We start from the raw sequence: 15,887 nt of genomic DNA, 5'->3' as shown, positions 1-15,887 counted from the left end.
TTTGCATTTCTTGCGGTTGCAGGGGAAGGTGCGGGGAGTGGAGGTTGGGTTGGTGGGGGGTGTGGACCTGACGAGGGAGTCACGGAGGGAGTGGTCTTTTCGGAATGCTGATAGGGGAGGGGATGGAAATATATCCCTGGTGGTGGGGTCCGTTTGGAGGTGGTGGAAATGACGATGGATGATACGATGATACCATGCAGGCACTCTGCCTCTATTCCTGATGAAGAGCTTTTGCCCAAAACATCAATTTTCCTGCTCCTCGGATGCTGCCTGTACAGCACCAGGCTGTACAGCACCACTGTAATCTAGAAACTGGTTTCCAGCATCTGCAGTCCTTGTTTTTACCTTTTTAACCTTATTGAACACCTTACGGAAGTCCATATAGATCACGTCTACCGCTCTGCCCTCATCAATCCTCTTTGTTACTTCCTCAAAAAACTCAATCAAGTTTGTGAGACTGATATCCCACACACAAAGCCATGTTGACTATCCCTAATCAGTCCTTGCCTTTCCAAATACATGTACATCCTGTCCCTCAGGATTCCCTCCAATAACTTGCCCACTACCGACATCAAGATCACCGGTCAATAGTTCCCTAGCTTGTCCTCACCACCTTTCTTAAATAGTGGCACCACATTAGCCAACCTCCAGTCTTCCGGCACCTCACCTGTGACTATTGATGATACAAGTATCTCAGCAAGGAGCCCAGCAATCACTTGTCTATCTTCCTGTGAGTTCTATGGGGATTAAACTACTTTTATGCATTTCAAGACATCCAGCACTTCCTCCTCTGTAATATGGACATTTTGCAAGATGTCACCATCTATTTCCCTACATTCTATACCTTCCATGTCCTTTTCCACAGTAAAATCTCCTGCGTCTCCATGCAAAGGCTGCCTTGCTGATCTTTTGAGGGGCCTTATTCTCTCCCTAGCTACCCTTTTGACCTTAATGTAAATGTAAAAACCCTTCGGTTTCTCTTTAAACTATTTGTCAAAGCTATCTCATATTCTTTTTTTGCCCTCCTGATTTCCCTCCTAAGTACACTCCCACTGCCTTTACATTCTTCTAATGATTCTCTTGATCTGACCTGTCGAGATGTGACAATAGGCTTCCTTTTTTTTATAACCAAACCCTCAATTTCTTTAGTCATCCAACATTCCCTACACCTACCAGCCAGTCCAGAATATACTGTCTCTGGACTCTAGTTATCTTATTTCTGAAGGCTTCCCACTTTCCAGCCATCTCATTACCTGCGAACTTCTGCCCCCAAGTCAACTTTTGGAAGTTCTTGCATAATAATGTCAAAATTAGCCTTCCTCCAATTTAGAACTTAAACTTTTAAGTCTGGTCTATCCTTTTCAATCACTATTTTAAAACAAATAGAATTATGGTCAATGGCTCCAAAGTGCTCCCCTCAGTCACCTGCCCTGTCTTATTTCCCAAGAGTAGGTCAAGTTTTGCACCTTCTCTAGTAAGTACATCCACATACTGAATCAGAAAATTTTCTTGTACACACTTAAAAATTCCTCTCCACCTAAACCTTTAACACTATGGCAGTCCTAGTCTGTGTTTGGAAAGTTAAAATCCCTTACCATAACCAACCTATTATTCTTACAGATAACTGAGATCTCTTTACAGATTTGTTTTCTTTGTCAATTATCATTTCACATCTAATTTCCCATTGACCACATGAAACATCCCAACAATGGACCTATCATCCAGTACTTTCTTTTAATTTACAATCTGCAGATAGGCGTGAACCCACCAAACCCTCTCCATATCAGAAATGTATCCTCGTTCCTTTCTCCTCTCAGCTCCCAAAGAGGTGCAACTAAGACAGCAAATGGAGGAATTGCAAAAGAACAGAAATGATGGAAATATATCAATATTGATTTCTTGTTTGCAGCTACCAGGTTATTTACCAATACACTGCAGATAACAAGAGGCAGAATTTTGCAGTGTGAGACAATGAGAATAAGGCCTTTAGATAGAACAAACGGCATAGATCATGCAGGTGTCAAATCGTACATTAGTTCTGATATGGAGGGATCAAATGAGCATTTCCAACGTCTAGTGGCTGAAGCATTGAGCTCTAAATGGCATGCTGATGTCAAATCAGCACTTGATGCTGAATATTGTTATGAATTGCCTGTCTTGCAGATTCCTACTGGCAGTTCACTGCGTACTTGAGTTGGATATCATTTGGCACAATTCATCAAGAATTGTGCATGCTTATGGATGCCACTTTTGAGCACTAAAAGCACAAAGATGCAAATGATCTGAAATCTCACCTATGGCATTCATCAAAAAGAAATTCGCAAAATTAAAAAAAAATCAGATGCAATGACTTCGTGTGCGTTTTGAGATTCAGTTAAAATAAATTAATAGCATTTCAATGTTTTAAGTGTTTCTATGATTTCCTGTATCGCTACTTTAATTGCAAAATCTTATTTTCATAACACTGTTATCCCAAATCATACATTGTTATGATAGTGATACAAGGCTGTTTGCTTTTCTTTTTTACGCACCAATTTCCGCCGAGAATTTGTCTTGTTTTCAATGCCTGGAGGAGGTTTAAGCTGAGATGGGGATGGTTTGGAGCAAGGTTTCATGTTCTGGCTTTTAACTTGTGTTGCATATTCCTTTTGTCGTTTCATTTTCTCTGTCTGAACAAAGGCACAAAAACAAATATCAACTGCAGAAGTGGAATGAAAAAATAAACTTGTTTCTGGCTGATGGAAGAGCTATGATGGTGATGGTGGATTGGGAAACGTTACTGAAAGAAATGACTGGGTAGCAACGGCAAACATTCAAAGTCCAAACGGGTGAACCACAAAAACAATTTATTCTTGTTTGACACAAAGAGAACAGTAGCCAAACCATGGTTTTCAAGGGAAATTAAAGCTAGTATCAGATGCAAAAAAGAGGCATGTAAATTGGCAAGAAAAAAAAGCACTTGAGGATTGGAAGCAGTTTAGAAGATAGAACAAAAGAAAAGGGATTGGTTTAGAAGGGGAAAATAAGTATGGGAGTAAACCTGTGGGGAACATAAGAATTTACTCTAAAAGGTTCTATAGGTATTATTGAGAGAAAAAAGATTGGTGAAAACTAATATGGATCCTTTACAGTCAGAAAAGAGGGAATTTATAATGGAGGACAAGAAATATCTAATGAACTAACTCCATACTTCACTTCTGTCTTGGACATGAATAACATACCAGAAGTTATGGGTAGCACAGGGTTTAGTGAGAGGGAGGAACTGAAGCAAATCTGTATTAGTAGAGAAATAGTGTTGGACAAATTGATGGGATTGAAGGCTGATAAATCCCCAGGGCCAGAAACTTAGTTTGCAGAGTATTTAAAGAAGTGACCCTCGAAATAGTGGATGCATTGGTGGTCATCTTCCGAGATTCTTTAGACTCTGGAACAGTTCCTACATATTGGAGGATAGCTAATGTAATTCCACTAATTAAAAAGATATAGAGAGAAAACAGGGAAATATAGACCAGTGGGTCTGATGTATGTACTGGGGAAGATGTTAGAGCCCACTGTCAAGGATTTTGCAGTATAGCACGGAGAGAAGAGTGGTAGAATCAGATGCATCAGTATGGGTTTACAAAAGGGAAATCATTCTTGACAAATCTACTAAAATTCTATGAGGATGTAACTAGTAGAGTTGATCGGTGAGCCAGTGGATGTGGTATATTTGAACTTTCAGAAGGTTTTCAAAGAAGACCATCAAAAGACATTAATGCATAAAACTAAAGCACATGGGATTGTGTGTAGTGTATTGAGGTGGACATAGAGTTGGTTAGCAGAGAGGAAAACAAAGAGTGTGACTAAATGTCTTTTTTTTCAACGGCTGTGATTAGTGGGATACTGCATAATATATGTTAATGATTTAGATGAGGGAACAAAATATAATTCCTCCAAATTTGCAGGTAACACAGAACTGGGTGGAAGAGTGAGCTGTGAGGAGGATATAGAGATGTTGCAGTGTGATTTGGACAGGCTCAGTGAGTGTGCAAAAGTATGACACATTCAGTATAATGTAGATAAATGTGAGATTGTAAACTTTGGTAGAAAAAAAGGGAAGGATTATTATTTGAATGACTGTATATTGAAAGAGAGGAGTGTTCCATGACACTCTGATGGTCTCATGCACCTGTTGCTGGAAGTAAGTGCAAAGGTGCAGCAAGCAGTAAAACTGGCTATCTGCATGTTGGTTTGCACAACGACAGGATTCAAGTACTGGAATTATACAGGGCATTATGATTCTGGATCAGCGATGCTGGAAGAGCACAGCAGTTCAAGGCAGCATCCAACGAGCATTGGATGCTGCCTGAACTGCTGTGCTCTTCCAGCACCACTGATCCAGAATCTGGTTTCCAGCATCTGCAGTCATTGTTTTTACCACAGGGCATTATGAGGCTATACCTAGATTGTGTGCAGTTTTGGTCTCCTTATCTGAGGAAGGATGGGTCTTGCTATAGAGGGAGTGCAGTGAAGGTTTGCCATATTGATTTTGGAATGATAAGACTGATGTTTGAGGAGAAATTGAGTCAGTTTGGATTGTATTAACTGGAGATTAGAAGAATTACAGGGATCTCATAGAAAGCCACAAAATTCTCACATGACTAGACAGGTTAGATGCAGGAAGCATGTTTCTGATGGTAGAGGTGTCCAGAATCATAGTTTAAGGATCGGGGTAAATACTTAAGGACCAAGACGAGGAGAAACTTCTTCACTCAGAGAGTGCTGAACCTGTGAAACTCACCAGAGAAATAGTTAAGACCAAAACATGTACTTTCAAGAAGGAGATAGATATAGATCTAAGGAGGTAGCCCTTGTGGCTAAAAGAGATCCAAGGAAATAGGGAAGGAGGGCAGGATTAGAATCTTGAGCTCAATGATCAGTCATGATTATGTTGAATGGCAGAGCAGTCTCAAAGGGTTGAATGACCTACTTCTGCTTGAATCTTCTATGTTTCTATGTCAGAGACAAAGGCAGGGTTGTCACTTTTCTATGTCTTGCAGTTTGTTCCTGACATTGTGTTTTGTACAAAATGCCCAGTACTACCAGAGAAACCAGACGTTGTGTTATTCTAAATAACATCATTAAGAGGATTTGATGCAAGGTCACATTCCCACTCAAAACCAGCAGGAATCGTAGCCTGGATTCTGAACTTAAGAGACAGCAGGAAGCCAACCAATAGTGTTCAAAAGGAAAATCTGCCCACATAGGAGAGCTCCAGAAATGTAAACATCATATAATTGGAAGGGTCTAGGGAAGAGCGGCCCAAAGTTTCCTTGAGGAACCTTTAGGAACACACCTAGTTCTTCAGCACACGAGGAGACTAAAACAAAATACAAACATGGCTAGATCTTCTTTGTCCTTGGCTGTTGTTCCCAACAGGTTTACTGTTAGGAAAAGCACCACTGGCTTCTTGCTCAGGCTACAAGTTAAAATGGAAATTTGGAACATAATTACAGTATTAGACCTCCATATTTAAGGAGGAGCTGGAAACATCCAGATTACAGTGGGAAATGTTTGGAAAGCTCCATTTCAAATAACTCCCTGACCTATCTTAATATGAACACAAAAGCTGAAAGCACTTGCCTTTTCTTGAGCAGATTTATAGTCTGGTCCCAAACCTCCAAGTTTCACATCCTGTTTTAAACTCTTATAATCTCTCAATGTGTAGGGCTAAATAGGAAAAAAATGGCATAGAAATCAACAAAGTTTCCTTAACTATTTTATACCAGCTGATATGCTGTAAAGGTTGCACTTGAAGTTGTAGAAATTGTAAAACAGAGTGGATATAAAAGATAAAAAGGGCTGAGAAGACTCTGCAGGTCTGGCAGCATCTGTGGAGAGCCAGAGATAATTTTTTGAGTCCAACATGACTCTTTTTTGGGACTAGAAAAGTGGAAAAGTGATGGATGTTATTCTGTAGACAAAGGTGGGAAGTAGCAAGTGGAACAGAAGGAAGGTCAGGGGAAGATTAGAGGGCAAGGGAGGTTAGAGATAAGAACATAAGGCAAAGGTAGTAATAGCTGAAAATGTGTTGCTGGAAAAGCGCAGCAGGTCAGGCAGCATCCAAGGAACAGGAGAATCGACGTTTCAGGCATAAGCCCTTCTTCCTGAAGAAGGGCTTATGTCCGAAACGTCGATTCTCCTGTTCCTTGGATGCTGCCTGACCTGCTGCGCTTTTCCAGCAACACATTTTCAGCTCTGATCTCCAGCATCTGCAGCCCTCACTTTCTCCTCAAAGGTAGTAATAGTAATGTTTGTAGTGAAGTGAGATAGGTCAAGTGTAGGTGTTTAATAATAGAATGTAGACCAGCTCTCTCTCCAGTTTTGAAATGGCCATATTTGACTTAAAATATTACTGACAGATTAAAAACTGACAAAAGACCAGCACTCCAAAAGCTTGTGATTTTGAATAAATCTGTTGGACTATAACCTGGTGTCATGTGACTTCTAATTAATTCCAAAGGTGTACAGCCTAAGTGGATTAGCCATGGGTAAATGGAGGGTTACAGGATGGGGTGGATTTGTGTGGGATGGTCTTCAGAGGGTTGGTGTGGACTCTGAATAGCCTGCTTTCGCACAGTAGGGATTCAATAATATTTTCAGTCAAATATAGCTATTTCAAAAAGGAAGAGAGAGTTGGTCTGTATTTTGTTATTAACTTCTGGTTTTGCCTACCCAAGTCCAACTCCACATCATGGCCACCTTTGGACTGTGGGAGGAAACTCACACAGTCACAGAGAGAATGTGCAAATTCCACACAGTCACCAGGGCATGTATTTGAACCTGGATCCCTGGTGCTGTGAGGTAGCAGTGCTAACTACTGAGTCATCATGCCATTAAGTCTATTTATCTCCACAGATGCTACCAGAGCTGTAGAAATTTTCCCAGCGCTGTTTTTATTTCACATTTCCAACATCCACAGCATTTTGGTTTTGTTTTAATGACTACAGAAATAATTATTTGATATTCCCCCCTTGTTTCTTATTCTCCATAAGCTACATAAATAATTAAAACATAACGAAAGAACATGTGTCTCTCAAGTTATTCCTCATTGAGGCACAGATATCTGGAACTGTTCTTCATTCTAAGTCATCAAGACTACACCAATGAATGATGAAAGTTGACCCAAACTGTGGTTGTTCAAATAAAAAGTAGCTTAGCGAATTTTGAGAAGATTTGTTGCTCAGGTTGAGATTTTAGATGTAGGCTTGCTTGCTGAGCTGAAAGGTTCATTTCCAGACATTTTGTTACCTTACTAGGTAACATCTTCAGTGGACCTCATTCAAAGCAATACTGAAACATCCTGCTTTCTATTTATATGTTTGGGTTTCTTTGTGTTGGTGATGTTATTTCCTGTGGTGGAGTCATTTCCTGGTCCTTTTCTCAGGGGGTGGTAGATGGGGACTAACTCGATGTGTTTGTTGATAGAGTTCTGGTTGGAATTCCAAGCATGGCATTCCAACCAGAACACTATCAACAAACACATCGAGTTAGACCCCATCTATCACCCCCGAGAAAAGGACTAGGAAATGACTTCACCACAGGAAATGACATCACCAACCCAAAGAAACCCAAACATATAAATAAAGCAGGAATTTTCAGCATTGCTTCGTATGAGGTCCACTGAAGATGTTACCTAGTAAAGTAACAAAACATCTGGAAATGAACCTTTCAGCTCAGCGAGTAAACCTACATCCAAAAAGTAGCTTAACCTGTTTATGCTTCCAGACCAGCAAAGGACATAATATCATGATTCTGGTACATTTCACCTTGCTGATCAGTTTCAAATAGCTAGAAATTGAGGTTATATGTGATGTTAGTGGTGGAAAGTACTTCACAAAGTAGATAAAAAGTTAAGAGAGAGCAACTTAGTCAAAGAATGAATTTTGAAGTAGTTTTTAATGTGAAGAGAAAAACTGATGATATTAGATTCTTTACAGTGTGGAAACAGGCCCTTCAGCCCAACTAGTCCACACTGCCCCTCCGAAGAGAAACCCACCCAAACCCATTCCCCTATATTTACCCTGACTAACGAACCTAACACTACGGGCAATTTAGTATGGCCTATTCACCTGACGTGCACATCTTTGGATTGTGGGAGGAAACTGGAGCACCCAGAGGAAATCCACGCAGACACAGGGAGAATGTACAAACTCCACACAGACAGGCGGGAATCGAACCCAGGACCCTAGTGCTGTGAGGCAGCAGTGCTAACCACTGAGCCCCTTGCCACAATAGCTGAATCCTAAGCTGTTAGGGGCAAGATGGAGACAAGGCAAATTGCTTAAAATTTTTAAGTTGAAATCAATTATGTGGGAAGGTCTATAGTACAGGAGAAATTTGTAAGTTAAGCTGTGGCGAGGCTGTGGAGGGATTTTAAGACAGGGACATATTGGGATTTACCTAAAATTTTATTCATGATTAAATGAACTAGTATTATGATTTCTTTTATATGAAAGCAAAGATTTTACTTTTAGTATAAATATGGCAAAGCAAATGTATTCTTTATTATGCAATTACTGTAATCTACAAATGAAACTGAGAAACCATTCAATTCCACAAGAACTGAGGGGAGAACACGTCCTGTTACTGGCTTTTGCCCGAAACGTCGATTTCGCTGCTCGTTGGATGCTGCCTGACTTGCTGTGCTCTTCCAGCACCACTGATCCAGAATATAAAACACATTGCCTATCTAATAATCAACCCTATTCTGAGCCGAGTTTGCAGAAGGAGGTAATTTATACCAGTACTATAGGCAGTGATTCTTTTGGCTAGGGGTGCTTTTGAAAAACCAGAAGAGGCACAGACAGAATATAAAACATGGATGTTTTCAACCAGGATAAAGAGTTACTCAGGAAGAATAAAATATTTTCAGCTTTTGTACACGTCATGGAGTCACCTAGACAATAAAATAAAATGTTACAATCCATGAAAGAGGAACTATTGATTATACTTGAATGTGGTAGAGAGATCTAGCAACTGGACCAGGTAGCATTCAATTCTAAAGATTCCCCTCCTAAATTATTGCAAATCAAGAGTGGATATTATGGAATTTAGGCACAAGGAAGTTAGCATAAATTGCTTTTGCTTTCATTGGAGGAGTCTCGAAGATGTTTTGATTAAAAATTTAGAAGATTGTGAAGGGATTGAGAACATTAATTCTAGAAAACTGTTCACTACGGTGAAGAATTCAAACTCACAGAGAAAATCCAAAATTCAAAAGAGTAGGTCACAAATAAAAAATGAAGTTAGATTGAGGGAAATCAAAATAAACTTCATCGTTCTGATTATAAGAGAACTGTAGACAATATGTAAAAATGCATAGCATAAATGAGTTAAAGAGGCAAATACACACACCTCTGGTCAGATGTGATTTAGGGTTTTGATGAGAAAATGAGGTCCTTTTTTCAAATGTGTCACGTCTGCAGGTAAATTTTAAATGTCAATTTGACTGAAGTCGACATTTCACAACATGGTTATCAAATGTTATGTTTCATGCATGCCTCTAATTCTAAGTTTACATCTTTTTTTTAAGAGTGTGAGGACTGAGCCTAGTGAAAATGGGGGTGGTGCAAACTTTAGCTATTGTTCAATATGTATCAGAACCTCTTCTACCCACACTTACACAATTTACTGATAAGATTACCACATTTTGTTTAGTGATCAAATACCTCAGAGGCATAGATCTGACAAAATTAGCAAACACAAAGGGAAACAATTATTACAGCACTAGGGGGGATGGATGAATCAGACAGATTTGTTCAATAGTCAGTGACTAATCCCTAAAACCAGTCTGCAGGGCAGTCAGCTGGCAATACACAAAATGCACAGCACAAAACTACAAAACTATTACTTATGGTTACAACGTCAGTATTGGAGCTTTAAGGTAACTTTTAAGTGTGTGCGTGGTATTGGCTCTGCGAATCTCTTTAATTCTTTACCAGTTACTTCACTGATAATCTGCAATGTTCAAGCTACATCGTGAAAATCTTCCCTATGAGAGTAAACAGAAAATACTAGTCTTAATTGCCATTCAAGATAAAAAGGATGTTGATCCATCTAAATCTCAGTTAACATCGGTTGAGTGATTCTGAGCTCCACTGTCAGCATCACTTCAAACTATAGAATAAATAGACCTTTAATTCTTTTTAATGTAAACAGATTATTGATTTGACAAAAGTATACTGCATTTATTAACAAAATAGCTGCATGTTCAGGGCCCTGCCACTGACTGGATTTTATAGTGCAGTCAAAGAACGACTAGAAACCATTACAAAGCACTAATCTCACTGAGGCGTTCAGACTACACCATGAACTATGAAAGCAAAGCTTGAATGTTTATAATTGCCGACTGAATCAGATTACACATTTACAAATTACTTGGATGCCTGACTACATCTATTATCTCAGGGAAACAAACATGGCAGAGATTGTACTCTCATATGCAAATTTAGAATTAGAGGCATACATGAAAACATAACATTTCATAACCATGTTGCTAAAATCACATAAAGTTAGAACATAGAACATTACAGCGCAGTACAGGCCCTTTGGCCCTCAATGTTGCGTCGACTTGTGGAAGCAATCTGAAGCCGATGTATCCTACACCATTCCATTTTTATCCATATGTTTATCCAATGACCATTTAAATGCCCTTAAAATTGGCAAGTCTACTACTGATGCAGGCAGGGCGTTCCACGCCCCTGTTACTTTCTGAGTAAAGAAACTACCTCTGACATGTCCTATAACTATCACCCCTTAATTTAAAGCTATGTCCCCTCGAGCTGGCCATTACCATCTGAGGAAAAAGGCTCTCACTGTCCATCCTATTTAACCCTCTGATTATCTTATATGTCTCAATTGAGAGATCTCTCAACCTTCTTCTCTCAAATGAAAACAGCCTCAATTCCCTCAGCCTTTCCTTGTACAACCTTCCTTTTATACCAGGTAACATCCTAGTAAATCACCTCTGAACCATTTCCAAAGCTTTCACATCCTACCTATAATGCAATGACCAGAACTGTATGCAATACTCCAAGTGCGGCTGCACAATAGTTTTGTACAGCTGCAACATGACCTCATGGCTCAAAACCCAATCCCTCTACCAATAAAAGCTAACACAAAGTATGCTTTCTTAACAACCCTATCAACCTGGGTGGCAACGTTCAGGGATCTATGTACATGGACACCAAGATCTCTCTGCTCATTTTCACTGCAAAGAATCTTTCCATTAGCCCAGTACTCTTTATTCCTGTTGCTTCTTCCAAAGTGAATTACCTCACACTTTTCCACATTAAACTCCATTTGCCACCTCTCAGCCCAGCTCTGCAGCTTTTCTATGTCCCTCTGTAACCTGCAACATCCTTTGGCACTGTCACAACTCCACTGACTTTAGTGTCATCCATAAGTTTACTAACCTTCTGCGCCCTCTTCCAGGTCATTCATAAAAATGACAAACAGCAGTGGACCCAAAACAGATCCTTGCAGTACACCACGAGTAATTAACCTCCAGGATGAACATTTCCCATCAACCACAACACTCTACCTTCTTTCAGCTAGCCAATTTCTGATCCAAACCGCTAAATCACACTCAATCCCCTGCCTCTGTATTTTGTGCAATAGCCTACTGTGGGAAACTTGTAAGGCATGACCTACCCTTCACAAAAACATGTTGATTATCCCTAATCAAATTATTCCTTTCTAGATGATTATAAATCTTATCTCTTATAACCTTTTCTGACACTTAGTTTACCCAGAACTGAAGTAAGGTTCACTGGCCCATAATGACCAGGGTTGTCTCTATTCCACTTCTTGAACAAGGGGACATTTGCCATCTTCCAGTCCACTGGCACTATTCCTGTAGACAATGACAACATAAAGATCAAAGCCAAAGGCTCCGCAATCTCCTCCTTGGCTTCCCAGAGAATCCTAAAATAAATCCCATCCGGCCCAGGGGACTTATCTATTTTTACACTTTCCAGAATTGCTGACACTTCCTCCTTGTGAACCACAATCCCATCTGGTCTCGTAGCCTGTATCTCAGTATTCACCTTGACAACATTGTCTTTTTTCAGTGTGAATATCGCCAAAAAATATTCATTTAGCACTTCTCCTATCTCCTTGGACTCCATGCGCAACTTCCCACTACTCTCCTTGAGTGGGCCTAATCTTACTCTCATCACTCTTTTATTCCTGATATACCTATAGAAAGCTTTAGGGTTTTCCTTGATCCTATCTGCCAATGACTTCTGATGTCCCCTCCTGGCTCTTCTTATTTTTCTCTTTAGGTCTTTCCTGGATAGCTTGTGACTTGCAAGCACCTTAACTGAGCCTTCATGTCTCATCCTAACATAAGCCTTCTTCTCCCTCTTGACAACTATAGTCCAACTATAATTCTAATTGAAGATCTTTGCAAGTTAATTAATCTATAAAAATAAGTGTGTAATTTTAACTTTTGCAGTAAATTGCATCGTGGTACAATTCAATTTTATTTAAGCACAGAAGCAGAATTAAAGGTTCATGTCTTGAAATAACATTTCGATGGTAATTTTAAGGGGCAGTATAGGACAGTATTGCTCTTAGTGGGTCTGATCTTTGCCTACTGCCCAATTTTTGCCTGTAACGTGTAGAATTATATTATGATGTGAACTATTAGATTTATATATATTTTAATATAATTTATCATAAGTTCGGTTTTTGGTTTTTGTGTTAGTGACATGTGGGTTTTCTGTATGTCTGAAGTTAATAATTAGCTTGTAACTTTTGTAGACATGGTGATTAGTTTCAAAAAGGTATCTGAGGCCGAGGTTTAGAATTAATGGGTTTTGTGCATCACTAATGGATTTTAGGTTGTTTTGTGAACCACAAAGGTAAATAATGGGGCCTCGAGGTTTGTTAGAAATTTCTGGAACATGTTTGCTTTAAGTGTGAGGGAATCACACATAACTTAGAGATGGACAGATTTCTTATAGTTTGACTTTGAGTTTTGAGCATACCTGTAAAGCCAATGGATGAAATTGGCTCTATAGATCAGTGCTGCTTACATCAGAAGGATATAGTGAAGAATTAATTTTAGTCCCAGACTAGAATCTTGGGATAAAACCATGAAGAGGTTTCTTAAAACTTCATAAATTTAATCTCAAATATAAAATAGCTCCATGAAGAAGCTCCAGGAGTGACATCAATTTATCTACAGTTCAAATCTATAAAGTCACAAGTGACCTAAACCTACTGAAGTATTTGAGACAGGTTCTCTGGTGTGTGTACTGTACAATGGTGTCTATTGACATTAGACAAAGTGTGTTTTGGGGTACTGTACCAGGGGTTTGTTTTGGATACTACACAAAAAGCTGTTCTTTTTCTTTACAATTTAGAAAGGTATGCTAATAAACTTATATTTTTGCAGTGTGTTTAAAAATCTTTGAATTTGTGCTTTCAGTAGATAGTTTTGTTTATTCCATTTCATTTTCCTTCTTTTTGACAATTAATTTCTGGTTTATTGTTAACGGAAAGTCTGCAGAATTGTGTACTTATGTTTCAGCAAGAAACAAGTTTGTTAAAACAAAACAAAATAAAATATGATCAATCAAACAAGCTTCAGCCTGGGATCTGATTTATTCAGTAATAACATCAGCAATGATAATAATAGCTTTTAAAAAAAGAAAATTTACTCCTGGTTTAAAATCTTTAAATAAAATATTCATTAAATTCAGCACTCTCTCCTCAATTCACTCACAAGTTATAGCTGATAAAAGTTGGGAGCTGGCCATTTTCTTTATTATTTACACAGAATTTAACCTGATCTAGTTTAATTCGCTGCCAAAATTGGGAGATGTCCCAAACCTTATTACTTGATTTTAAGCTGCATTTGGAAACAAAAGAATCTTCTGCAATCTTAAGAGGGGATTTCTGACCTTCTGTCAATTCTAACCTGGTGACAGACAAGGGGTTAGCAAAGAAAGGTAGAAGGACTATATAAAGTGATAACTGCAAGGAAATCAGCTACAAGAGGTTGTACTACACCAGCATAGTGTAGGCCCAGGCTAACATTAGGTAGATCTCATTGAGGAGCAGTGCAAATCTTGTTACATTTCCCAGTGAGAACGCATAATAAGACTTACACCCCATTCCACTGCAATTGCATTGTCCTTTGTAGGCTTGGTCACTAAGGTATCAGTTTCTTTACCTCGAGCCTCCTCCAGATTCCAAAAGAATATATGAGTGACATCAATTTATCATTCATACATGTTTTAGGGTGACCGGTGACGTGCTTGCTTAAGCAAACATTTTTATTTGATATTCCAATGGATAACTGGCAACAGCAGACTAAGAATTTCTCATATCCAATTTTCATTGACTGAAACCATATAACAGTATGAGCTGTTTCAGATGTCACCCCTTGCTTTTACAAATTGCACTAAGAGCTATTCCTTGCAAGCTGATGAAATGACCCCTTTAACATCCCACATTCATTTAGCACAATTGTTAAATCAGATACATAAGTCAACTTGAGCTTGAGTTGTCAAGCAACATCTCTGCCCTCTGGCTGCACTAAGATTTTAAACCAGGATAATGATACTGATACTAAGATTATTAAAATATCAGAAAACATAAAATATTTGTTAGGAGCTACAGATCATTTGCAGTAGTTCATTAAAGAAAGCTTCTGTTGAACAATACTTATCTCACTGCATTAACAGTTATTGTGGTTCTGTTCGCCGAGCTGGAAGTTTTTGTTGCAAACGTTTCGTCCCCTGGCTAGGCGACATCATCAATGCTTGGGAGCCTCCTGCGAAGCGCTTCTTTGATGTTTCCTCCAGTGTTTATAGTGGTCTGTCCCTGCCGCTTCCGGTTGTCAGTTTCAGCTGTCCGCTGTAGTGGTTGGTATATTGGGTCCAGGTCGATGTGTTTGTTGATGGAGTTTGTGGATGAACTCTCAGGGGAATGTAGCATGAGCAGCCAAGTTTCTGGTACCGAGACTGACTCTAATGAAACAAGGGGTATGTTGTGGTTCTGTTCGCCGAGCTGGAAGTTTTTGTTGCAAACGTTTCGTCCCCTGGCTAGGCGACATCATCAGTGCTTGGGAGCCTCCTGAGAAGCGCTTCTTTGATGTTTCCTCCGATGTTTATAGTGGTCTGTCCCTGCCGCTTCCAGTTGTCAGTTTCAGCTGTCCGCTGTAGTGGTTGGTATATTGGGTCCAGGTCGATGTGTTTGTTGATGGAGTTTGTGGATGAATGCCATGCCTCTAGGAATTCCCTGGCTGTTCTCTGTCTGGCTTGCCCTATGATAGTAGTGTTGTCCCAGTCGAATTCATGTTGCTTGTTGTCTGCGTGTGTGGCTACTAAGGATAGCTGGTCGTGTCGTTTCGTGGCTAGTTGATGTTCATGTATGCGGATTGTTAGCTGTCTTCCTGTTTGTCCTATATAGTGTTTAGTGCAGTCCTTGCATGGTATTTTGTACACTACAAATCTTCGCACAAACTTTGTTCTGGGGAATGTCAGTTATGCAATATTCCAGGGAATGTCATTTATAGAATATTCCAAGGAACATCAGTTACAAAATGTTTCGGGAAATGTCGGTTATCGAATCTTCCAGGGAATGTCAGTTATAAAAAGTTCCGGGGAATGTCGGTTACAAAATGTTCCAGAATATGTTGGTTTAGAAGGTTCTGAGAAGTTGCATTTATGGAACAGTCCAATGAATGTCAGTTATTGAAGGTTCTGGAGCATGTCAGTTATAGAAACTTCCAAGGAATGTTGGTCTTAGAACTTTCCGGTGAGTGCCACTTACAGAATGTTCTGAGGAATGTTGGTCAAGAATGGTGTGGGTAGTATCGGTTATAGAATGTT

The 15,887-nt window shown here is 39.4% G+C and overlaps 1 protein-coding gene across 2 annotated transcripts in view; it reads right to left on the bottom strand.

Moving 5' to 3' along the window:
* jhy (junctional cadherin complex regulator) overlaps positions 1-15,887 on the bottom strand; it is a 98,263-nt gene that overhangs the window by 7,304 nt on the left and 75,072 nt on the right. The window contains exons 7-8 of one of the 2 annotated variants that reach the window (XM_043676816.1): positions 5,623-5,709; positions 2,532-2,669 (exon numbers count right to left, since the gene is read on the bottom strand). In XM_043676816.1, coding sequence (XP_043532751.1) covers positions 2,532-2,669; positions 5,623-5,709 — 225 coding nt within the window. The remainder of the gene's footprint in view (positions 1-2,531; positions 2,670-5,622; positions 5,710-15,887) is intronic. The other variant, XM_043676817.1, reaches the window with a different exon arrangement.

The sequence above is a fragment of the Chiloscyllium plagiosum genome, chromosome 35, assembly GCF_004010195.1.
Source record: "Chiloscyllium plagiosum isolate BGI_BamShark_2017 chromosome 35, ASM401019v2, whole genome shotgun sequence".
Lineage (NCBI taxonomy): Eukaryota > Metazoa > Chordata > Chondrichthyes > Orectolobiformes > Hemiscylliidae > Chiloscyllium > Chiloscyllium plagiosum.
Note: the sequence above shows the minus strand (reverse complement) of the source record. Positions and strands in the feature narration are given on the sequence as shown.